This window comes from Ostrinia nubilalis, chromosome 17 (assembly GCF_963855985.1).
Source record: "Ostrinia nubilalis chromosome 17, ilOstNubi1.1, whole genome shotgun sequence".
NCBI classification, from domain to species: domain Eukaryota; kingdom Metazoa; phylum Arthropoda; class Insecta; order Lepidoptera; family Crambidae; genus Ostrinia; species Ostrinia nubilalis.
The window spans coordinates 11,111,258-11,137,191 of NC_087104.1; the positions used below are offsets into that span (position 1 = coordinate 11,111,258).

Sequence of the window (25,934 nt, forward strand, 5' to 3'; positions counted from 1 at the left end):
CAATAATTTTTCCTTCGTGGCATCTAGAAAATCATACTAGCGAAAAATAAGTACACTTACTAAAAGGCTACTCCTAAAAATTGCACAATACACAAAATAATTTAGCAGAACAACAAAAACTATTAAAAAAATAAAAATAGAATGTCACAACCACGCGTTGTAATGTCACGACCATGTACTTAAATAGTTTGCGGTAGTGACACATTTTTAATACCATGGCCGTGACAATTTGGAACGTGTCCGATATATCCAAAAAACTATCGGTGAATGAGGATCAGTACTGTTGTAGAAAATTCAATAAAACTAGTATCTACGTTAATCTTTAAGACATAAGAAAGATATATCTTTTTGAATTATCCAAATCGGACCATTACTTACGAAGATATTAAGTAATAAACATAGACCATTTTTGCCGCTAAAAGTCAACGTACGCTGGGCCGCGTGACGTCACTATATCCGAATCGAGCGCAGCCGGCGTACTATTGGGATGGAAAATATTTTTTTCCAGCTAAACTATCAGTTTTAGAAAAAAACTTTTAATAACATTTATTCATCAAAATAAAGTAACCTATCGACCAGTAATTTTTAAAAATAAAAATTGTGAAAAATAAGTATCGCTATGTCCAAAAACCACATTTTCATAGGATTCGATGCAATGCGGAGACGCGGTTGGGGTGAGTGTAACTTAATGATTGTTTGTATTGAACATAATAATACATAATATGATGCTAATAATACCCAGTTTCTGGCCTGGGGGGGGGATAAGTCATACCCAGCTTATAGCCTGGGGGGAGGGGCAAGCCTTACCCAGCTTCTGGCCTTGGTGGGAGGGGGGGAGAGGCAAGTCATACCCAGTTTCTGGCCTGGAGGGGGGGGGGGGGGGGGGGTAAGTCATACCCAGCTTCTGGCCGAGGGGGAGTCATACCTAGCTTATGCTTATGGACTGGGGGAAGGGGCTAGCCTTACCCAGCTTCTGGCCTGGGGGAGAGGGGGGGGGTCAAGTCATAACCAGTTTCTATGGGCTGGGGGGAGGGGCTAGCCTTACCCAGCTTCTGGCCTGGGGGGAGGGGGGGGGTCAAGTCATACCCAGTTTCTGGCCTGGGGGGGGTATGTAATACCCAGCTTCTGGCCGAGGGGGAGTTATACCCAGCTTATGCTTATGTGCTGGGGGGAGGGGCTAGCCTTACCCAGCTTCTGGCCTGGGGGGAGGGGGGGGGGGTCAAGTCATACCCAGTTTCTGGCATTTCTGGCATGGGGGGGGTGTCATATCCAGCTTATGCTTATGGCCTGGGGGAGGGGCAAGCCTTACCCAGCTTCTGGCCTGGGGGGAGGGGGAGGGGTCAAGTCATACTTAGTTTCGGGCCTGGGGGGGGGGGGGTAAATCATACCCAACTTCTGGCCGAGGGGGAAGTCATGCCCAGCTTATGACCTGGGGAGTGGGGGGGGGGCGGGGGAGTCATACCCAGCTTCTAGGCTAAGATTAAATAGATTTCCAGGAGGGAGCAGCTGTCCTTTCCTGCAGCAGCTGGCCCGCCCATGGGCACGGCGAATAGTATACGTAGGTTTAACTCATTGTAGGTATTGCGTGTACATCGAAATGATCTTCATAGCAATGTCTTGTAGCCTAGGCAGAGTGTATCTGCCTCAGCTATACCTTATTATTAGAAGTAAATAAATTAATACTTATACATTTTTATATTTTACTTGGAAGAAGACAACACTTATGAACACTTTATTTGAATAAATCGCCAAATATACCACTGCGGAGACCCCAATCGCGTCTCTGCGTTCCATTGAATCGTATGAGCGTATGGATTTTTTGCGTTATTTTTCACAATTTCTATTTTTAAAAATTACCTATCGATAGCTTACTTTATTCTAATGAATAAATGTCATTACAAGTTTTTCTCTAAAACTGATAGTTTGGCTAGAAAAAAATATTTTCTATCCACGCAGTACGCCGGCAGCGTTCGGATCGGATATAATGACGTCATCGTCCCCGCGCCGGGCGGTCAGTGAACTTTTTTAGTAATTTGGCCATAACTTTGTCAATTTTTGTCGTAGAACAAAAATTTTTGGACTGTGTATTAAGGATTTCTTAGCCCTATAAATCTGCATTCACAGCTAAAAATCGAAATGATCCTCATTAGCAGATCTTGTGCAATTATCTGAAACTATACTGCATGAGGTACATAATTATGTTTTATACAATAGCGTGACATTGATACCTACCTTTAAAAACCGTACACGGGATGGACGTGTTATGGTTGTCCCTTTTTTCAAATAAATAGGAAATAATTTTTTGCGGCTCACTCACTACGTTCAGCCATTTGCAAATCTAATAAGATGACAATGTTACTGTTCTAAAAAAACTTAGCAAGGGATGTCAATATCAAAGATAGTTTTTTACCGAGTTACGCATATTTAAAGTGGCGCACACAGATACTGTGGTGGCGCACGTGGTTGTGACACAAAAACTGCTCACACAATGTTTGGTGTTCAAAATCAAAAATGGTAATTATTATTGGTATAAATTTTTAACAGTCTTATATAACATGTATTAATCTTGCATAATTACTGTAATATTTATCAAAATAACATAACATCTCTTCAGAAAAAAATATTGTATGTCCAAATCCGGGAATCTCACACTACACGGTCCGTGACATTTTGGACTTGTAACTTTTTTTTAATATTCTTCTAATAGTTTTATGATAAAAATGATATTGGGCCTAGTTAATAGAGGTATTTTACTAAGTAAATTAATATACAGTGCACTGATTTTCTTTCAAAACATATGCTGTTCTTACATCTCACACAAAAATGCGTAAGAATAAGAATGGCCCTTAAATGTAGAAGATTACATCAATAAAATAATGTCAGCAGCACACAAGTTGAGAGCCATAGGCTTCGGAGTTGATGATGAGTGGCTTGGCACTTTAATGCTGGCCGGCCTCCCCGAAGAGTACAAGCCTATGATTATGGGGATTGAGAGCTGTGGAATAAAGATTAGTGCCGATCTGATTAAAACCAAATTGCTACAAGAAGTTAAATCAGATACTACTACTGCTTTTTATGTCAAATCTAGTAATTACTCTCGACCCAATCAGCCTAAAGGACCCCGATGTTTTAACTGTAATAAACATGGTCATGTTAGCAAATATTGTTGGTTTAAAAATAAAAAAAAGGAGGAAAATGAAGATACAAAGAATAGTTTTGTTGCTGCTTTCTCTGCTTCTTTACTGAATGACAGCACCAACTGGTATGTGGATTCAGGGGCATCTGCTCACATGACAATGCATGGCCACTGGCTTGAGAATGAAAAAGCACCATCTGTAAATACCATCAGAATTGCTGACAATACAGTACTTCGTGTTCAGAGCTGTGTTACAGTCACTATTCAAGTCAAGAATGAAGACACTGGGACTGTGGACTGCATTCAAGTGAATGATGTTTTATATGTGCCGGGTCTATCCACAAATTTGCTGTCAGTGAGCAAAATAATTTCCAATGGAAACCCAGTTGAGTTTAATGAAAATGGATGTGCAGTAACAAACAAGGAAGGAAATGTAGTGGCCAATGCGGAACTAGTGAATAATACATACAAATTATTAACATGCAACAGTGGAAGGGCTATGTCTGTCATAGCTGAAGACAGGTACATATGGCACCAACGACTCGGACATCTCAACTTCAATGATTTGAAGAAGATCCCCAATTGTACTCTGGGTGTGAAACTATCTCAAGACAATAAAGATGTGACATGTACTCCATGTCTGCAAGCCAAGCTGACCAGACAACCATTCAAGCATGAAGGTTCCCGAGCATCAAAATTATTGGAGTTAATCCACAGCGATGTATGTGGGCCAATGGAGAACCAGTCTATCGGAGGCGCAAGGTACTTTTTAACATTTATTGACGATTATTCCAAAAAGGTGTTTGTCTATTTTTTGAAGCAAAAATCAGAGGTTTTTGAGAAATTTATAGAATTCAAAAATAAAGTTGAAAATGAATTGGACTGTAAAATTAAAACATTAAGAAGTGACAATGGGACAGAATACAAAAATCATAAGTTTGATAAATGTCTGAAGCATTTTGGTATAAAACATGAGTCAAGTACTCCATACACACCTGAACAAAACGGTGTAAGTGAAAGAATGAACCGTACTTTAGTTGAAAAGGCTAAGTGTATGATATTCAATGCCTCTTTGCAGAAGGAGTATTGGGCAGAAGCCATAGCAACTGCTGCCTACATCGTCAACCGTTCGCCAAATCGATCACTGCCACATGTCACTCCTGAAGAGCGTTGGACTGGATGCAAGCCTGACCTCAGCCACCTGAAAATATTTGGATGCCGAGCAATGGTACATATACCAAAGGAAAAACGTCAGAAATTAGATCCCAAATCTCGTGAGTTGATTTTTATTGGATACAGTGACTGCACCAAAGGTTATCGCTTCATTGACAAGAAAAGTAAACAAGTTGTGATGAGTAGAGATGCAGTATTTCTTGAAAACAGTATAAGCCAGAATGTTTGCGAATCTCATAATTCTAAAATATTGAATGAAAATGAAAACACACATAAGGCAGAAATAAATCAGAGGAATGATTGTCATGAGTCTAATAGTACACATATTCAAGTTGAACCTGAAAATAATTCTAACAATGCAGAATTGAATAATGAAACAAGATATAATGACTCAGATTCAAGCACATACGAAGACCTGGAAGATGAGAGTTACATACCTTCAGATAGTTTGAGTTCTCCAGAAAGTACATACCATGTAAACCTAAGACCCCGTCGACAAAACCTGCAAGAAAATTTACAACATGAGGATGAAAGTAATGATACAGAACTTAATTCATTCTTATGTTCTAACTCTGAGTCTACCATGAGTCTTTTAGATAATGAGCCACAAAGTCACATTGAAGCACTAAATGGAGAAGATTCTAACCTGTGGAAAATGGCTATGGATACTGAATATCAATCATTACTAGATAATAACACCTGGACAGTAGTAGACTTACCTGCAGGCAAAAAGTTAATACCATGCAAATGGGTTTTCAAAACTAAGCGAAATGATGTTGGAGAAATAGTAAGATACAAAGCCCGTCTTGTCATCAAGGGGTTTAAACAAACAAAAGGTATTGATTATCACGATGTTTATGCTCCTGTGGTCCGCTTGACTTCATTAAGATACTTGTTTGGCTTAGCAACAAAATACAGACTGGAAATCCATCAAATGGATGCTATTACAGCTTTTCTACAGGGAGATGTTGAAGAGGAAATATTCATGTCGCCGCCGCCTTGTTATGAAGTCGAAAACAAAGTGTGCAGACTTAACAAAGCTCTGTATGGCTTAAAACAAGCCAGTCGTCAATGGAACAAAAAGCTCAACGCTGCACTATTGGAGATTGGATTGAAAAGATCAATTATGGATCCTTGTATATACTATAGACTTAATAATGAACATGATATACTTCTTATAGCAGTGTATGTTGACGATTTACTCTGCTTCTTCAATAATGAAAAAACTGCATCATTTGTGAAAGAAAAATTACAAGAAAAATTTCAAATGAAGGATCTTGGCAAGGCTGTACAATGTATTGGGTTGAAAATTTCACAAAGTAAAGATTTAGATGAAATATCTTTGGATCAATCACTTTATATTGAGAAAATTTTACACAGATTTCGAATGTTTGACTGCAAACCAGTACCAACACCATTTGAAGCTGGAACACAATTAAAAAAGGCTGAAAATGAAAGTGAAATTCTACAGAATATTCCCTATCAAGAAGCTGTTGGCTGCCTTCTTTATCTGTCGCAAGGCACACGCCCAGACATAACATATGCGGTGAACACTGCAAGTAGATTCAATAACAGTCCTACAATGCAACACTGGACAGCTGTGAAAAGAATATTCCGTTATCTCAAAGGAACAATGAACATGAAATTAACTTTCAAAAAGAATGATGAGAACATGGTTGGCTACTGCGACGCCGATTGGGCGAGTGACACTTTAGACAGAAGATCTTGTACTGGATATTTATTTATTTTTCAAGGCGCATGTATAAGCTGGAACTCAAAGAAGCAAACAACAGTTGCCCTCTCCAGCACCGAGGCTGAGTATATGTCTCTGGCTTCTGCTGTGCAGGAAGCACTCTGGCTTCAACAATTGGAAAAGGACATCTGTCAAAATACTTTAGGGGCTTTGACTATGTACTGTGATAATCAAAGTGCCATTAGCATTTCAGGTTCTGATGTCTATCAAGCTCGCAGCAAACACATAGATGTCAGATACCACTTCGTGAAAGAAAAGGTTGCAGCAGGCCAAATACACATGGAGTATCTATGCACTGAAAAGATGGTGGCTGATGTATTGACCAAAGGACTTCCTCGCTGCAAGCACCATGCCTTCACCGCTGCAATGGGTTTGCGTTTAAGGGAGGGTGTTGGAGTAAAACGCAAACCACAGAGCACTGACGCAAACAGCAGCGCCCCCTAGAAGTCTCTCCTCTCTCTGTGCTCTGACGTATCGTTTATCGGTCGAATGATTTGTAATATTAGTTAAAAATAAAAGTCTATTTATCTAAATCAGTGCTTTAATTTATAACAACAGCTTTGATGGATGCTGCGAATCGTTGCAGAATACGGGTCCGAGAATATAAAAACACCAATTATCTGCAGAGCACAACATCTTTATGAAGGCAAAAAATAGCGACGATATGATTTAATGTAATACAAGCTTATATTTACAGTCAATAGCACATCAGATTTTTCATTTTTGTTACAAAATAACACTTATTACAACTAAATTAAAACATTAACCTGTTTTTTAAGCTTGATGAGCTTATACGAGTAATAAAGATCTGCACCCTACAAATAGAGTCCAACAGTACACATATTTTGTCAATACAATGTTAAAAGCGTAAAGAATGTTAACAAAGAATCATTGATTAATTCGAAATTTGCTAATTAGGTAAGAAGAATGCTAATCAATCATTCATTAATTAGAAGTTTGCTAATTAGGTAAAAAAATAATTTAGTTAGGTTTTTACTTAGGTAGTTTCAAATGTTACTTTATGTTAATCCTTTGGCAATAATCGGAGTTTGTTATGATTTGTGAAAATGTATTCTGTCCAGTACCTAACTATTAACATAATGACAGTGAAAGAAATCTAAAGGCTTTCATCTCAAGGATTTAAATGGCAACAAACCGGAATGAGGAGAAAGGACCTGCCATAGCAATGCATTCAGTGCAACGCTGAACGCTGCCAACTTTCTCTCGATCAACTTTATGGCAGCTGTCCAAACTGATGTAGGCTACTGATGGGTTTATTGAACTAAGAAATCTTGCATAGTCATTTGTTTTTCCAGGATATTGTCTTCTTACAATATATGGCAACATTAGGTTTAATATTACCCTCAAACGAGGGTAACACGTACACCTACCTACTTGGATCAGTCTTTTATTTCAAACATCAACGATCCGTGTTTATTGGGACACTGTATGCCCTTTATGGAACTAATCTAGCCGCAAATCTAACCAGGGAAGGCCTAGTTAGTCTCGGGAAAGTTAAACTGTTATTATAAAGATCCGTTACGAAAGTTTTTAAAAGAAAATTACAAGAGGTTTGAAGCTTAGGTTTTCCGCCCATCAGTGCAAGGCAGATAGCATAATGATGACAAAGATATAGCTACATGAGCTTTAAGATATAGGACATGCCTATTGTAGGACAGTATAACATTATAAATAATACAACAAGTACCATAGATTCCAGACTCCAGTAATGAGAACAATGTGTAAATCGATCAATAATTGTGTCACTCAATTATTCGAATCGAAATTATTCCCCTCATACTGGTATTGACGCGTAGTTGTGCACCTGAGGTTTGTCACGTTGCTACATCATGTGAGCATCCAAGTTAACATTATGGAAATTAGTAATCAATTGAATGATGAACACCATGACTTTGATGGCGATAAAAATGCAATAAAGTGCTTAACGCTAAAAACATCACACAAAGCTTCACATTTAGGTTCGCAGACGTCTAAAAAATAATTAAATTATTGCTACACGGAAAAATACAGAAATAACACGTGCTGCAAATTGAATGCATTATAAAATTATAAACAATACTGTTTAACTTCACACGATTATAGCCAATGTTACGAGTGTACAGATACATGCCTTTAATTAAAATTAACATTTTAATTTTAAAAACACTTTAATAGCGTTAATATTGTTTTAGACCTATATGATTGATGATGCAATTTTCGCAGCCGTCGTGCCTACCTCATCATCATTTCAGCCATTGCCTACCTCTACAAAGGAGTATCGAGAAGATAAAGATATAGATTTTTAGAGCTATGTAATATACTTGTAGCTGGTGATAGACTTAAGAATTCCATACAAAACAAATATTGCAAACAAAGTAAGTGAAGTTAACTTCAGGATTCATTAAACCAAGCTTCCCTTAGCTATACATGTAAATGCAGAAAGCTATGAATGAAGCACAAGCATGCAAAACAAGACATAATACAACCAACTCTTCATAGATGCTAGTGTTTACCTTGGAAATCCCGTTGTCCTTACAAGCACACGTAGTGTACATCATCATCATCTCAGTCATAGGACGTCCACTGCTGAACATAGGCCCCCAATGCTGTAGCGGCCTGCGTCACGTAGTGTACGTTAGGAGGTAATAATATGGATATACCTTCATGCAAGAGGTAGTGGTACTCACACCTTAGACAAAAATTTCCACAAAGGAAAAGGAACTGGTCGACTCGTGCAAAGACGGTAATTTCTCAGTCAGGCTTTCTCTTTAAGAGCTAAAATCTGCCACCATTAGGTAACCGAACCACTGGCTAATAGGTGCTTGAGTTAGGCTTTGTCCACAACCAAAACTAATGACTATTGTCAGTCAGTAATTACTAATTAGTCAATTTTAATCCTGATTAAACCTACCGTCTATTTACTCTTTAATTTGGTGCCTCACTTGGTAGGTGTTAGCCAAAGACCTTTGGCAACTCCTTAGATCACTAAAAAGTATTAGTTTATTAAAATACTCATGTCTGCCATAGTTTAAAAAATACGTAGTTGGTGTCCGAAACATTTCACTAAGTCTTCAAAAGCATTCACTCTACATTAGGGATGTTATGGATATGTAGTTTCGGTTACGGATATTGGAATGATATAAGTTCTAAGAACATTGTTACTAACTCTACTAATATAGTCTCTAAGTTCAAATTGTTACTAACCAAACTATGGACTGCTTTTGTCAGAAAATAAATGATTTTTATTTTTATTTTATTTTTATTTGTTTTTTATTTTATTTATAAGTATGGAAAGATATTTTTTTATTTCGGATATCCGAAAGTTTCGGTTACGGTTATGGATATCCATAACATCCCTGCTCTACATAATAATGTTTTCAGGCAGTTGATAACCTATGGGAAGAAAAATCTTTGTCGTAAACACTAATTTGTAAAGGTAGAGCCAAAGTAAAGCCTTGTGAACCAGCCTTTTCCGCTAATTATGCAATAAATTCATAAATGTAACCGCGGTCATAGTGGAGAAAGTGATTCTGTGGCTTTTAGAGCCTAGCCAATTAATATCCTAACATCAGAAGTCAATATTATGTAAACATTATTCAAGTGTCGATTTAATCCCGGAAGTGAGACATGTAAATAATTTGACAAAAAATCTCTTGTTTATGTATCTCGAAATAAAATTCCAGCTGTTTCAGAAAAGGGTTTTTCGAAACAGCGTCGTCCGCGACTACCTACATCATTCGAGTTCATAAATAAGCCTTCGAACCTATGAGGCAGTGAAAAAAAAAATTCGCAATACAACGTTCGTCGCTACAGCGGCATTCGAAATTACGTAGGGGACCCCTTTTTAAGAGCTGTCAAAATTCTGTCTTCCTTTTTTTATGGCAAAGGGAGACGTTACAATTTCACGTAGTCAATGGTTAATGATTCTAAAAAAAAATTATTTTAGACGAACCTGAAAAATCACGGTTCAGGGAATTAGACTTACCTACGCGTATTTTGAACTTGTGTTTTAGAATTATTAGTTAATAGTGCCAACTATTATTTAGTATAGTAGGTACTTATTCGTACCTATGTCACCGATGATTAAGTATTCGCGCACATTGCAACAAATCATCGCAATCACATTCTTGTAATCATTGCGCTTTGTGTGACGCGTTTCACATAGATCTACTTGTAGGTATGTTTCCCAAGAACATCGTTTGAGATATCCCGCCCATCCAATTGCATCGCAGATGCAAGTGCATTATTTAGGGTCAAGACGCCTGTTTGCGTCCATTGCTCTATTCGCGCCGAAACGACGGACTACTGTTTACCAACGGTGGAAAATGGAAAACCATACCATACCGACACACTAACCAAACTGAAAGCCTCTATGATTACAGGTGACTCTCATAGGTAATGGGACAATTTTTAAGTATTTTCATAGAGTGAGTTGACGTAGGTTTAGGTGGGCTGCACTAGGGCATTGATTTGACCACCAACAGTGAAAGATGGCAAGACATCGTTAGGCGAGCAAGATCCGCCCACAATAAATCACAAATCATGACGACCACGATCTCTCTGTCAACAAGTGTAACGACTGAAAAGAAGAATGAGTAGGTGGACGAGAACAGGCGGAATTACCTTGAATGCAATTATGCAGTCGGTCGCCGGATGTGCAGCGAAGCGCGACCGTTGCTTCAGTTGATAACTATGCATTTTATAACACTGGTAACGCGTTAGCGCATTGTTGCATAAAATTACCACATGGATGAAAATAGATACGAAACTGTGGATCTTCGGACGTCCATCCACAAGATGCACCGACGACCACCTCATAAATGTAGCAGGAAGGCGCTGGATGCAGGCCGCTACCAACCCGTCATTATGGCATTCATAGGGGAAGGCCTATGTTCAGCAGTGGACGTTTTATGGCTGAAATGATGATGATGATTTAAATTCAAATAAATATTATACAAGCTATAGCACTTAAGACAAGTATTTTTTAGCAGATCGCTTCCGAACTGAATCTGTAATCTAAATACATATTATAACTCAAAGGTGACTAACTGACTGACTGACATAGTGATCTATCAACGCACAGCCCAAACCACTGGACGGATCGGGCTGAAATTTGGCATGCAGGTAAGTAGATGTTATGACGTAGGCATCCGCTAAGAAAGGATTTTACGAAATTCCACTCCTAAGGGGGTAAAACGGGATCCATGCGTACGAAGTCGCGGGCGGCCGCTAGTTTATTCTATGTTTTCACGTCAATATATATTAATTCTGACGGAAGTGTACTTTCCTATTCCAGGAATAATTTAGCTGCAACTTGCAATTTATAGCAAGTGCATATGTAATTTCATTCTGGCAGTTATTAATGCTATAATGTATAGGTGTATCCAGCATCTATTTGAAGTATTACTTATGTATTTAATCGACCACCTGCAAGGGAATCACGAGTTGAGTCGAGTTTATAATTAGGGTTATGCGCATAACAGATAACAATATGAAAACGGCTTTGTCTTATTATCTTTCAAATTACATAAATTCTCACTTCTCTGTAAACACACAGGAATAATTATTTTAAGAATTAATGAAATCAGATATCGAAATTCTTTAGTATCGCTTTGAAATCATTAGATATTTAGATTTTACGAAAAAAAACTAGTGAACACCAGTGAACTCTCAATTTTTGAGCCTAACATGTACTTAGTGATTTTTTATTTTTTACTATACGATAAACAGTGGGCTGAGTGTGATGAAATCTCACACTCAGCCCTCGCTATTAATCCATTCAACAATACCTAGGTAACTGGACTGAAAGTTACGGAATCCTCTCCTTGACTTTAGTTTGCTCACGACTGTATGTATTTTGTATTTTATAAATGAATCTTGAGAAAATAGCCACAGGTAAGATTAAAATGAAGTATCGTGTAAAGATTCAATGCATTAATAGGTACTCGAAGATACACTATTTCTCTCCTTGAATAAGTTTATTCTCGGAAAGGAAATTGCTCTGTCCATCGCATGAGCCCTATCTTTAGTTGTTACATTAGATTAAGCCAAATTATAATATAAATAGAAGTACCTAATTACCTATTTATAATGTTTCTTCTTTCGTATTAAGACTATTAATTAAACACCATGTTCCTTGATTGATTCGATTAAAAAAGTAGATTGCTGACTTACGTACACGACTTAAGTAGAAAAATACTTATTAACCTTTAAAATTTTATGAAATGTAACGTCATACTTATAGAAGTATGAACTCAAATTACTTCAAAGAGAACATCTAACTAATATTATAAAGAGCACACCAGCTCCACCAAGACAGCTAGGAGTCTGAGTGGTCGCCATGGCCGAAGTCGGTCGGATGGATCAATCAATCAATAAAGAGTAAAGATTTGATTGTTTGAGGAGAGAATAGGATACTGTACCGATTTGTCTACTATAAAATGCGGCATTGCTGTTCAAAGTAGTCCATCGCCTAAAATTACGAACGGTCTGATAAGCAGACGCATTATGAGTTCAATTTAACTGGTCTGCCTCATAATTGGAAGGGTGAAATCAATTTCACAAGAATGAATTACCTGCTGAAATTACTTTCATCGGTAAAGGTAAGTTAAAAAAGATCTAGACAAGACTATTTCGACTTTAAATAAGATTATTATAACCTGTTAAACTTGACAAGAGTCGCTATGAAAAATGTGGGAACTTTTATTTCAATCCTCTCCTCATCTTATTGTAGACATCATAGAGTTATTGAGCCGCCCCTATTGATCAAATCTATCAAGCCTACCTATACAGGGTGTTAGGTAAATTGGTATATGAGCTGACACTAGCCCATGTTAACATGTGCATATAAATGGTATGGTGAAGTCAGAAAATTTATATCTTCATTTTAATTATTTTAATTTTCATACTAATCGGATTTTATAAAATTTATTTTGTATGAAAATTTTAAAAATTCAAATTATGATATCAAATTTCTGACTACACCCTGTAGATGAAGTTCTAGGAACAGAACTGACTTGAAATTAAATAAGATCGTGTTGAAGAGATGGACTATTCTACTTGCTTACAGATAAGGGTATTTCTACGGGGACGACCGATCGACCTACTGGGGCGAAAAAAGTACCTTTAAAATTCAAGTACGGACTTAAAAAAAATCACACGTATTTATAGGACTCTTGACTTGATGGAGAGCATATTTAGAAGACCGCCAGGTTTTACATCTCGCCTTGAAAAAATCTGAAAGTTCAAAAACGGGCGAAATTTGGCCTAAAATGGAGTGTCCGGTTTCCAGAATTTACTCGTTTTTGCTTCATAACTTTTGAAATAATAACTTCCCCATTATGAAACCCACATTCACAGAACAAGGGATAGTTAATAAAGCTATATTAATAAGTTTCTTTATTGCAAGTCCTTGGGTTTTAATACAGTAACACATTTAAATTTTGTCCGACGTGTGTGCCTCAATTCCGTGATTTTTACTTTTGTGCTCCTATATCACTAACAACGCACAATACGAACACCCACGCCTGATTCCCATAAACTAGCAGTTGCACTCGAGTGGTCGAGCAGTATAAAAGAGGGATCAGTCGCTCTGAGGAGCATTTTTCAGAGGTTTGAAATCACTCAGAATTTTTGGTCACTGGTCATTTCTCAAACCGGTGTGCGACATTATTAATGTTCATGAAGTATTTAATGAGATTACTGCTGAATTAATTAAGTATTTAACTGATATCTGCCATTACGTTTGGTAGAAATCGTTGTAATTTATAATATTTTCGAGTAATTTGATGAAATGTGATTTTTCCTCAATTCCGTGGATCTCAATTCCGCGGAATATGGGGCATCGAATTGAGAAAACACGTACACCGAATTGATATTAAATGAAAATAGATACTTTTATTGTGCTATAAATTGTTTGTGTAACTTAAAATAATAATGAAATCAATAGAGCATAATAATAGGGTGAACTACCAATCATTGGACCGTACCAGTCATTGGACAGAAGACAATAAAACTAATTTTTTGAGGTTTCATTAAAAAAAATACACTGCTATTGCTATCTTATTAAAATAATTCTTCCAGGTTCTTCCCTCGACCTTCACCAGATCGTCGGTCTACCTAGTGGGGGCCCGCTCACTGGTCCGTGGTTTTCACTCGACAACTTTTCAGTCCCAACAGACATTATCTGTACGAGCTATGTGCCCCGCCCACTGCTACTTGATTTATGCAATTTTACGGGCTTTGCCGGTCACTTTGGTTCTCTTGCCGATATTCACATTTATGATTCTTATTAGGCTCCCGATCGATGCTTAGCTGAGTTGAATTCAGCGATAGACCTCTTTCTCAAAGTTGGACCTAACTATCTGGACTCTTGTCCCAGGTATACACAATTGTCAACAACTTCGAGTGTAGTCTCCAACCTTCAGAGAAGTGGGTGCAACACGGACATTTGACATGATTTTTGTCTTGTCCATGTTCATTTTGAGACCCACTTGTTGAAAGGCTCTACGGAGGCCATGACTCCGATATCATCCCCGATATCGCGACTCCTTGGTCTTCTGTATAATCTGCCGTAGCGTACCTGTGTATGTGTACCATAATACTAAAGCCTTTTCGGAAACAAGATTGTTAGGAAGACTGGAAGTCGACGAGTCTGCGAGCGAGATGATTCGTAAGAACTCTCGAAAACAGCTTGTAAACGCGCCTCATAAGTGAGATGAGTCTATAATGCTATCACCACACTTCTGTGCCATGCCGGAGGCGTTTTTTCTTCGAGAATGACGGAATTGAACTGCTTCTGTAGAGCCTTTAGTACCGGCGAAGCTCAGCTATAATGCCGTAACACCTGGTGCCTTGTTGTATTTCAGCTATTTGAGTGCCATTTTAATCGTGTACAAACTGACGTCTTATATAATATCTTCGGTATAGTGTCAGGTCAATCTAGCTCTTGGGTTTTGCAATATTTGTTTTATGTTTAAGGTTAAGAATAAATAAACAAAGAGACCCTGTGTTATGTATTTATTTGTTTTATTTAAATAAAATTAAAATAATATATAAAAATTAAGAATTTAAATTTAAAATTTAAAAAAAATTAAACATATTGATTAGAATTTTTGTTTTATTCCATTGGTATTTCAGACACATAAACCTAAAATGAACCATCTAACTAATAGACCAGCAATCAGATATCAAAACGTCATAATGTCATCAATTCTAAGTTTGCGGAGCGATTTTTATATTTGGAGATTCATTTCTCAATTCCGTGATTCATTTTCTCAATTCGGTGCTCTCTCAATTCGATGCTTAACATTTCTCATAAACCATTTCACAATATTTAGTGACAATGCTATTTTTACATTCAGAATGGAGTAACATTTATTTTTTTGTATTGAAACTACTTAAAAAACTAAATATAAATTTTAGCACCGAATTGAGAAAAAATACACCGTACAGTAGAAATGCCCATAAAACAGTAGTTAGAAAACTGGTTCATAGTAACGAAATATCACAGTAAAACTACTTAATTAATAGGCGCCAATGCAATAAAGTAGTTTTAACTGTCACTGCGGTAAAAACTAAATGCCATTAATGATTAGTTTCCGATTTATTTAATGGTTGAAAAGAATGTGATCAAAACAATCTACGAAACGAATAATACCTACCTAAGTAATTAGTTTCTACTACTTTTCCAACAAACTTGTTAGGATTTTTGTTGACCTCTTTGATTCCTATTATGATGACTTGACATTGTATTACCATCCCGTTTAATCCAATGAAATGTAAAATAAACGAGAACTGCAATATAATTAATTGGGCCATTAATTTTATTACGGGTCATTTCGCAAAAATCTCTTTAAATGCACTATTAAACCAATTTAGAATGTGTATTAAATAGATCCTCCGATGCCTACGTATTTATATTTTGTCACTGAAATACACAATTTGTTGGAAATACAAGAAAACAAACATTTTGTGTCACTAACTGTAACTGGAGAACCACCTCCTTTTTTGAAGTCGGTAAAAAAAATTAAGTTTAGAGAAAACAGAAAGTGAATGAAGACAAAATAACTAGATTGGTAAATGTAGAACTCAACAATTAGCACCATTAATGGCCGATTGGCCTGTTTCAATAAACTTTTCAAAAACCTGTGTCGAAGACTTTCTACAGAATTTACGATTTTGTTAACTACGTGCGCCGCGCCACGTTCTAATAGCGGGGCAGGCAGGATCATAAAAACGATAAAAAAGAAAAAGGCTACAAGCCATTTTGGACCCGCATTTATATTTTTCGAATATTGGAGAGCATTGGCACTCTATTGATACTTGAAACATGTTTTCTGACACAGTAATTATTTAAAGAGAAGATAAAGTAGTTTTAGCTTTTAGGACGTCCACCCACAAGGTGGACCAACGACCTGATAAAGGTAGCGGGAAGGCGCTGGATGCAGGCCGCTACCAACCGTGCGATGTGGAAGTCATTGGGGGAGGCCTATGTTCAGCAGTGGACGTCCTTTGGCTGAAATGATGATGATGATGAAAGTACTTAAAAATTACGAACAAAGGTTATAAAGCATCATTATACATCTTTTATTTAAGACATTTGCTGTCTCTACACATTTATCGTTCACATTCTTTTCAAACATGCTTAAAAACAAATAAAGTGTCTCCTAAATATGAGACAAAACTAGAGAAAGTTACATGTGCGAAATTCTTGCATTAATTTGTTAGTTTATATGCTCTGTTTGAGCTTTACTATGCTATGTTTGAGTGCTAATTTTCTTGCATATTTTTGACACACACATTTGAGTTTGGCATCAATTTACGGAGCAGTAAGGTATCGTATACACAATGCAACTCCTTTTATACAATCATAGAGTCATTATTATTTCAGCCTTAGAACGTACACTGCTGAACATAGGCCTCCCTAAATGATTTCCATATTGACCGATATTATAATGACAGTTACGTTACAGTTCGTCACTATACGAGTGCGATACCACATCGTGTGTGCTTAGCGTAACGTGGGAAAGTTGTTCAACTCATTAATATACATAGATAGAGGGTATTATGATTTTGTACAAGTAACCCACATTCTGCACGACTCGTGTCTGTGTCACGTGTCTTGATGAGGTTGTGCCAAAACATCAACATGTCAAATTAAAAGCCCTTACTTATAAGTCAATGGAGAAGTTTTTGGGCTGTTTTAATTTACAGAATTAAGACTCCCCAATTAACAATTAGCCATCTACCACTAATCACATAGTTAATTCACACATTAAATACATAATATAATAAAGAAAATATGACAGTACAAGAAGTAAATACTGCTTGTGCGAATTATAGAGTCGGCATGTCGTGAGAATTATACCGCAAATATACTTCAAAATCATAGTCATTTGTTCGCCTCAAGTTACCTGCAACGTATAACTTATTATGGTGACATGAGGAGATCAGCTTATGAAGATGTCTACGAAATCTCAAAACAATCATGGAAGTGGACGTTCCAAGCTGCTGCCCCCACACAATAGGATGGAAGGCTGTTTTCTATATCCAAAGTTACGTTACCCGTTACAATTTGATTGTATCTGTATTAGGTGACGTAAACCGTCTGGTCGGAAACGTTACAAAATGTTAATGTGAACTTGTTTTTTTAAATTATAAACCATTGTTTTGGGCAATTTATGATGAGTTCACCATTGTTGGAGAGATTGGATGCTGTAATTGTTAATCTATATTGTAATTATTAGTTAGGTTATGAATGCAAAACAGTATTATGTAATTAAATTTTTAACATAATACCAAACTGCTAACTTTCATGTCCTCGTACATATTAATGGGTAATTTTATTTACCTACCACGTATTCATGTGGAAAATCCAGAAAAATATTGACGAAAATGATATTATCTAGGTTATCGATGATAACTTTTCCTTCGATTGTATTGTATTGCATGGTATGAGATAAGTGTATACCTAACCACTTAATTGTAATACTTCCTCAGTGCATTTTATGGTCTTGTACCTATGTAGTGCGTGATATAAATTATGCATACAGTTGGATATTTTATAACTTCCCTCTTCATTACCTGGTCCCTATAGTTCTTCCTGTTGTATACTTATAAGATTTCCACAATGCATCTGATTAAACAGCGCTGGTCAAAAGTGAGATATGGAAAAAAGTAGATAAGTAAAAAAGGACGATTTTTCAATTAGGTTGTATGTTTTTTAAATGTATATGCCTAGTTAAATGAGCAATCTGATCTTGAACTGAGCATTCTAATTTTTCCTTTTACGCATAATCAAATTATGCAAAAATAGGTCTCATAGTTAATGATCCATAGAGCTAAAACCCATAAGATAATATTACTTCTGTGTATTTTTTTTTCATCCGAGAACTCAATTAGTATGTGCGTATGTACATAAGAAATTGAGCGAAGCCTACTTCCGAACTTTCCACGCCCTTTACCAAAGAAAGCGCATAGCCGCAAACGCAGTCTTTATCTTATAACGCGGAGGTCACTCGCGCGCACGCCATAATACGTCGAACGCGCCAACCGCGCGCGCGCAACTTTGGCGCGGACTCGCTCAAAACAAACGCGAATCTTTTTCGAACTTCGAAAATCAAATTTGAAAATTTAAAAGTGACATTTGTTTTTTTTGTGTCAAAATGCGTGCTGTGTTGTTACTCTGTGCTTGTGCGGCAGCGGTCTGCGGGCAGAGCTTGGACTCGAATAGAATGGCCAGGATGCCGAAATATGATGAGAGATACGATTATCTGGATGTAGATGCGTTGTTCAACAGTAAGAGACTGGTGAGGAACTATGTGGACTGCCTCATCAATGCTCAGAGGTGCACTCCGGAGGGGAAGCAGTTGAAACGTGAGTAGAAGTCTAGCATTGAGAATATTAGGCTTAAAGAACTTTATTTCCCAGAAGAATTTATGAATATTAGGGAGAAGATAGCCAGAAGAATCAAGGCATATTGTAGGAATACTATTTTACGAGTAATCTGCGGTCTTAGGCAATAATTATTGTTCTACATTGTCCTGATTTTTTTACATTACCTACATGTCTACTGCTATCAAGCTCTACTTACCTTAATCACTAACCTACAGTTTACATTGGTAGTTACATATTTTCTCTGTGCTTTTAACTTTCTCCAACAATATTAACATATTCAAAGATTACCATTACATGAAGTTTGGCATTGAGGTTTTCTACAATTTTCTCTGAATGAAATCGTTGAACAAACTTAGTCATCTAATTATATTATGAACTTGAATTTACTACAGAGAGAAGCGTAGAACAAAAATATCGTGATAAATAAATGTAGAGTCCTTTAGAAATGTAGCTAAAAACGATTTCTATTTTTATTTAAATGACCTTATAACTATAATATTATGCACTTGTATGCATTTGCATGATTAGATAGGTCAAGGCATCGTCTAATACATTCATGAGGACGGATTAAGGTCAGGATTTAGTTTCTTTAACGTAACAGATCTTTTATGACCTTGTCTGTATTATTACATCTTGTTACCGTTTTTATAAATTCGACAATAAGTCAGTATTATCTTACTAATATCATTTAAACGCGAAAGTTTGTTTGGATGTCTGGATGTCAACATGTTTGTTAGGGGAGACTGGGTACGGTTGAAACAATTTTGCTTTTATTGTCTATAATTTTGTTGTTTAATAACCAAGTGACGATTACGATACGTGAAAAGAAATTTTGTTTCAACCGTCCCCATGCCAGGGGCGGTTGAAACAGCGATTGGGATCTGTTGAAATACATACAAATAATACAATAAGTACTAATAAAACGTGTTTTATTTATCATTAATAATACGAATATTAAAATTATAGTACCACATGACGACATTAATCAGTCTAAGTATTTAATATTTCTAAAACATTAATTAGCCTTAATTTGATTAGTAGTAAACATTAAAAAAAATAACAGAAATATGATTAACTAAATGATATTTCCAAACCTAATAAACATTAATAATAAAATAATATTAAAATTCTGAATAAAATTAACGAAAATCTTTTTTTTTTTTTTTTTCAAACCATACTTTTCCGCCGCTTTCCGCAGTGAATCTCAAGCTTTTACCACCTCTAATGCTTTACTAAGTCAATTTCCTCTCTGGAAATCTTCCTTACCCAAACTCTCAGTATCTACAAAAAATTAACATTAATAAATTTTCTGTTTCAACCGTACCCACAAAAAATGTTTCAACCGTCCCCAACCCCACTTTTGGTAAAATATACTTTATAGTTTTTGACACTAATGATAACACATTAAAAATAGTTACTGGCCCTTATTCTACAAGCTTCATTATAATCGCAAACCCACACTCGATACATTCACATAAAAAGAACAGGTAGTATAAGCGTTAATGTCTGAAGAAAAATACTTACTTTTGGGCAGTAAAAAACAATATGGCGTTTTGCACACAACGTCAACGCCTTAGGAAGTTTTAGGCACTAAATTCGTGTTCGGACCTGTACCTCTAGTAGGAAAAACTTTCGAGTTCGTTTCGTTGCGTATTCAAAGTGTCATCGAAAAATTTTGTATGAAAAATTAAACAGCGCCCCCTAGGGCGGCTATAATATAGGGGGCGCTGTTTAATTTTTCATACAAAATTTTTCGATGACACTTTGAATACGCAACGAAACGAACTCGAAAGTTTTTCCTACTAGAGGTACTGTTGTCCGCTTCTTTTTCCCCTAGGACCCCTAACTCCCCGTGGAACCGTTTACGAGATATTTGCTCTGTTTCAACCGTCCTTTGTTTCAACCGTACCCAGTCTCCCCTACTCTTTCACGCAAAAACTACTGAACACGATTTTGATGAAACGTTATAAATTATAGAGTTGTCTGTGTAAATTACAAAAATACTTTTAATAGAATTAATTTTATAGAGTCAATAATTATTAAATATTTGCGGATATAAATATGAAATACAGTTTACACTAGTTTAGGAGCCAGGATTTCAATATAAAATGTTACAGTGTATTTAAAAAGCTAGCTTTTTTTATTTCTTCTACAATTTTAGTTCAGATAATGACAAATTCAGTATTATAAATATAGAGAAGTATGGACAATACCGTAATACTGTGGTTTATACATAATATAGAAAATACAATCTAAAATGCAGAAGTAGAGACAATCACAATCATTAGTAATCATTACCTAACTAACCGCATGCGGAAATTTGAGTGAGATATTATTTAAATCAAATCAGGAAGCAAAATATGGTTTCGATCTGCCACTGTTGCAAAAACAAACCAGTATCATTATTTAAATATTTTATTGTATTGAATAATGCTTGCATCTAGTCTAGTCTAGTCTAGTTGACAAGTGCTATCTTATAGAAGTAACATAAAAGAAACATTGTAAGTACTAAACATGATATTTTCAGTGCTCAGAGACCATTACAATCTATTCATAAGTCTTCAAACAAAACTATTTTAATGGTGAAAGAGGTTAAATTAATTTTCCCTCTAGAAATTTAGATTCGATCTTCTTCTCAATTTCTTTTCTTCTGCACTATAGTTAACTAAAGAATTATAAAGGACATTGAAAGGTAACAAAGCATACGAACGAATAGACTCGGTCTACAGCTATTTATAAAAATGTTTAGTACGGACTAACCCAGGGCTAAGACCGTTTAAAACAGTTGCTAACTCTTTTTATGTACTGACCTTTATTTATCACATAACTGTACTATAGCTTCGAAAATACGTACAAACCTTCGACGTTTATGATACCTATAGAACCTTTAAAAGATATGGATTTACTCAAATGTAGAGTAGAGATGTTACTTTTACCACTTTTACTCCTTAAGGCTTGGTATTTCTGCTAAAGTAGGTATTTCGCGCTGTCAAAATCTGCGCGCGCAATACTTCGCCGAAGACAGCGCGCCAAAGAGCTCTCGCGGCTACACAGTATAGAAATACGCAGTTTAGAAATACGCAGTTGGTTAGGTTAGGTTGACTTCCTTCCGTTCAAGCGTCACACTCACAGCACTTTCTAATACAAATCATATCCAAGTGATACAAATTAAAACAACTTTCAAAATTTTTGGGAATATATTTTAGAATCGAATAAATATAGAATATAACTGCCAAAGTAAACACGGTTCAAAGAGGCGTGGCGTCACCCGACCTTCCGGAAGTTCCGCGCCGGCTAAAAGAATTTCAAGATTACGTCACCCGACCTATTGGTAGATCCTCGGGAGCTTGAGCGATTGGAAAATCATTTTATGATCAGTTACTCGTACTAGCGATTATTTAGAGCTTGGATAATAAATTATAATTGTTGCAATTCACAAAGCTTTGCATGTGGTTAATTACATTAATCAGTACACGCATCAATTTTGTTCAGTCTTTTTGTTTATTAATAAATAAAAATATCATACTAAAATTGCATACATATTTGTTTGTATTGGTCTGGGTATTTTCTTTCCATAATTTATGTATAACGTATGTACGGGGCTCTGTATCGAAAATCACTATGAGCAATAAGCATCACACACGGTTACCTGGAGTGCATTACCGCAGCAAAAAGCTTGCCATCTTAAATGAACGGTATAATATCGAGGTTTCGTCAGTACAGTTGCGAACAAAGGTGTTTGTGTAGTGTAGTTGAGTTGAGAGGTCAGATTATTGAAATAATAAAACGAAATTTTTATTTTTTAAATACATTTTAAAAATAATTTACATTACAGATAACAATGAGAGGATGACATTGCAAGGTGGTGCCAGTCCAGTCTTAAATCCGTTGTTATATGCTGCATCTGCCATGTTTTTGGCTAAAAGATTCTTCTATCTTGCAGCTTAGACCTTTAGCTACAGACCTTAGACAGTATTTTTGTGAGAATTCTTACGCATGGTGGAGGAAGGGACGCTCTAGAGACTCAAGTCTACAAGGAGTCATATGAACTCCAGTTTTAAATCCGTTGACATCTGCTGCATCTGCCATCTTTTTGGCTAGAAGATTCTTCTATCTTACAGCTTAGACCTTTAGCTACAGACCTTAGACAGTATTTTTTATTATTTATTTGTGTCAGTGTGCTCTTCTAAAGAGTGTAAGACGATTGTATGTAGGTACTATTAAAATGTAATTTTAACTCATTGGTTTTGTCTCATATTTGAGGAATGTACTATGTATCATGAGTAGAGTCTTCGTTTAAAAGGATGCGAACGATTTAAATTTCAATAGGTAGACAAAATTGAATTGAATTTAAGCTTTCTCCAGTAACACTGATATTATTATACTGTGACTCATCAAAGTCATCATTGTCAAAAATATTGACAAATCGCGAACTGTCACGGCCAAAAAACTGACACGCGTCCGTCCTCCGTAAGCGCCACCGCGCGACTGATTGAGATTGTCCAAGCCGTCATGGACGATTTTTTCCACATTTTTTAACATAGTAACTAAATAAGACGCAATATAAAAATTTCATCCGTTAAAAGCCCTCAAGTTATTTCTGAACTTTAGTTTAGTAAAAGATTTAGAATCTCAAATCGCTTATTTTAAAAATAAAACCATAAATAGAAAACGAATAGAGGTAACTTTGGGAATTTATTCTATCGAGTCAACTTCATCAAATCGTGTTTCCATCCGTTAATAGCCCTAGAAAATATCCTCAACTATGCCCAATAAAAATCTTAGCCTTTAATTTTACTGTTTAGTACCTCAAAAATGAAAAATGAAAACCTCATTTTCGCCATTTTCTCTGCTACCCGGCCTTAACAACGTATTTTTGGATAGGTTATAATATCATTCTCTCTCAAGTTGCAACAGTTACTTGTAACTGTACCGAATCATTAGTGTGTATAAGCCTTTACAGTATTGTTACCATGAAATTAATACTTCGCTTTATCGTATTTAGTTTTAAAGCGACAAAAATAAGTCTTGCCTTGAGTTAACCTCCACAAAAACGAATGGAAAACACTTTAAAACAAAAGCTCGTTTTAAAAAACAAAAAGCAATTTTAAAAATGTTTCTTTGTAGGTATCATTTAGTTCCAAAACTCGTTAAAATGCCATTCAATCCATCTAAGAAATAATTAATCATAATTAAATTATTAAGATGTTATTATCTAAGGTTGCTCTTGGATGCATCGTAATATTTACTTACTTAATTAGTATTTTAAAGGTCACTTAAAAGCCTTGGACTGAGAAATAAAACTATTTTATTGGGTAGGTTTCTAGAAGTTTCATATTTTCTTACTTAAATTCAGGTTCAGACTTTAAATTATTTATAATAGTTCTGAATTTAAGTAATTTATCAACAATACTGCAGTGTGATTCTGTAAAAACTTACTCTAGACATCGCATGTGTAAATCCGCAGTGAGTTTTTAGATTAGAATTCTAAAAACTCGATAAGAAGTCGATAATTTACTTTAGTGCTACACTTTTTTTTTAAACATTTGACCAAAAAATAAGTTATATGTGTTACACATAATTAAAAACCCTGGTTTTCCAATAAATAATCTGCTAACTGAAAAAAATTGAAGCATAGGTATTATTTAAAAAAATGTTTTGTTTCTCATATTTAGGCGGTTGTCTCTACCAAATGGTAAAGAATAAAGGGTAATTAACTTAAAACTTCAGACATCTGCACAACTGGTCTATTAATTAAAACATCATCAAATGACAACGTGCCACAATTATTGCTATGGCCTTTATTAGTTAAAGTAATATCCAGTTGCCATTTAGCTTCCTGTTTTTTGTACTTGTTTTGATAGTCATAACCACCAGTCCAGTTATAAACATTATTGCAAAAATACATACAATTACTTATTTATTAAACTCGCTATAAGTATGACCCAGACTGGAAACAATTTAGGTTTGTTAGTAGGTAAGTACTTATAGATTAATCGTAATTAACAAAGCTTTTTAACAGACTTTTAAGCATCTTAGTTAGCTAGTTAAGATAGAAAAGTGATTGAAAGATCTAATATTTTGAAAAAATACTGGTGTAAGAGCCTATGCCATTGAAAAATCATGGAAATTCTTAGGTAAGTACAATATAAACTAAAAAAATTGACTATCGGCTTTAGTATAGTTTAGTTAAGTCTCCTAATCCAGTTCTTTATTATTAATAATTATTATTAACATAAAGGCACTAGTCATTGTGCTAATTATACAAATGACACGCCCTTACAAAATCACTTGACCTTCACTGTAACTGTCAAAGTTAATGAGAGGTGACTGACCGACTGAGATTTCTTTATTCGGGCGTAAATTAAAGTTAAGTTTAGGTTAATTGCTTGACTGTAACTATCAGATTAAGACGGCAAATTTTATAAAATATCCTATAGTATTTTTATTTTTTAGCCAATCGTAAACTCAAAATAATGTTCTGTTGTTCTTTTACGCAATTTACGCAAGTAATAATTAATTAAAATAAAGGTATTAATGAATCTTTTACTATTTACGAGATAAACTTGGATTTTTTTCATATCATGCTCCAATCTGAGAGCCTTATTAGATCCTCGATCCCTCAAAGGAATCTCCTCTAGTCGTTGGAGATATCGCAATCACGTGACCTTAAAAGGTGAACGACCGCATAACAGTAGTCCCGCCATCTTACATTTTACAATGAATGAAAGTTGTTTAGTATTTGTTTACTATTTCGCGCGCATTCCTCGCGCGACACAGATCCGTAAGGTCGGCGCGTGCGCGTCGTGATTAGGGTTGCCAGGTGTCCGGCTTTAGCCGGACATGTTTAGCTTTTTAGGGACTTGTCCGGCCTGTCCGTCTTTTATTGGGCTTATTATGTGGCTGCTGCGGCAGTCGAAACTCGAGCCACAGAATAATGTTCATTCAAAGATGATAGTACCCACTCATGAGCTA

General features: G+C 35.9%; 1 protein-coding gene across 2 annotated transcripts in view; it reads left to right on the top strand.

Moving 5' to 3' along the window:
- The first annotated feature begins 18,576 nt into the window (after positions 1 to 18,576).
- LOC135080076 (disheveled-associated activator of morphogenesis 2-like) overlaps positions 18,577 to 25,934 on the top strand; it is a 40,655-nt gene continuing 33,297 nt past the window's right edge. For both annotated transcript variants that reach the window (XM_063974752.1, XM_063974753.1), the window contains exon 1: positions 18,577 to 18,938. In XM_063974752.1, the coding sequence (XP_063830822.1) occupies positions 18,728 to 18,938 (211 nt within the window). In that variant the 5' untranslated portion in view covers positions 18,577 to 18,727. The remainder of the gene's footprint in view (positions 18,939 to 25,934) is intronic.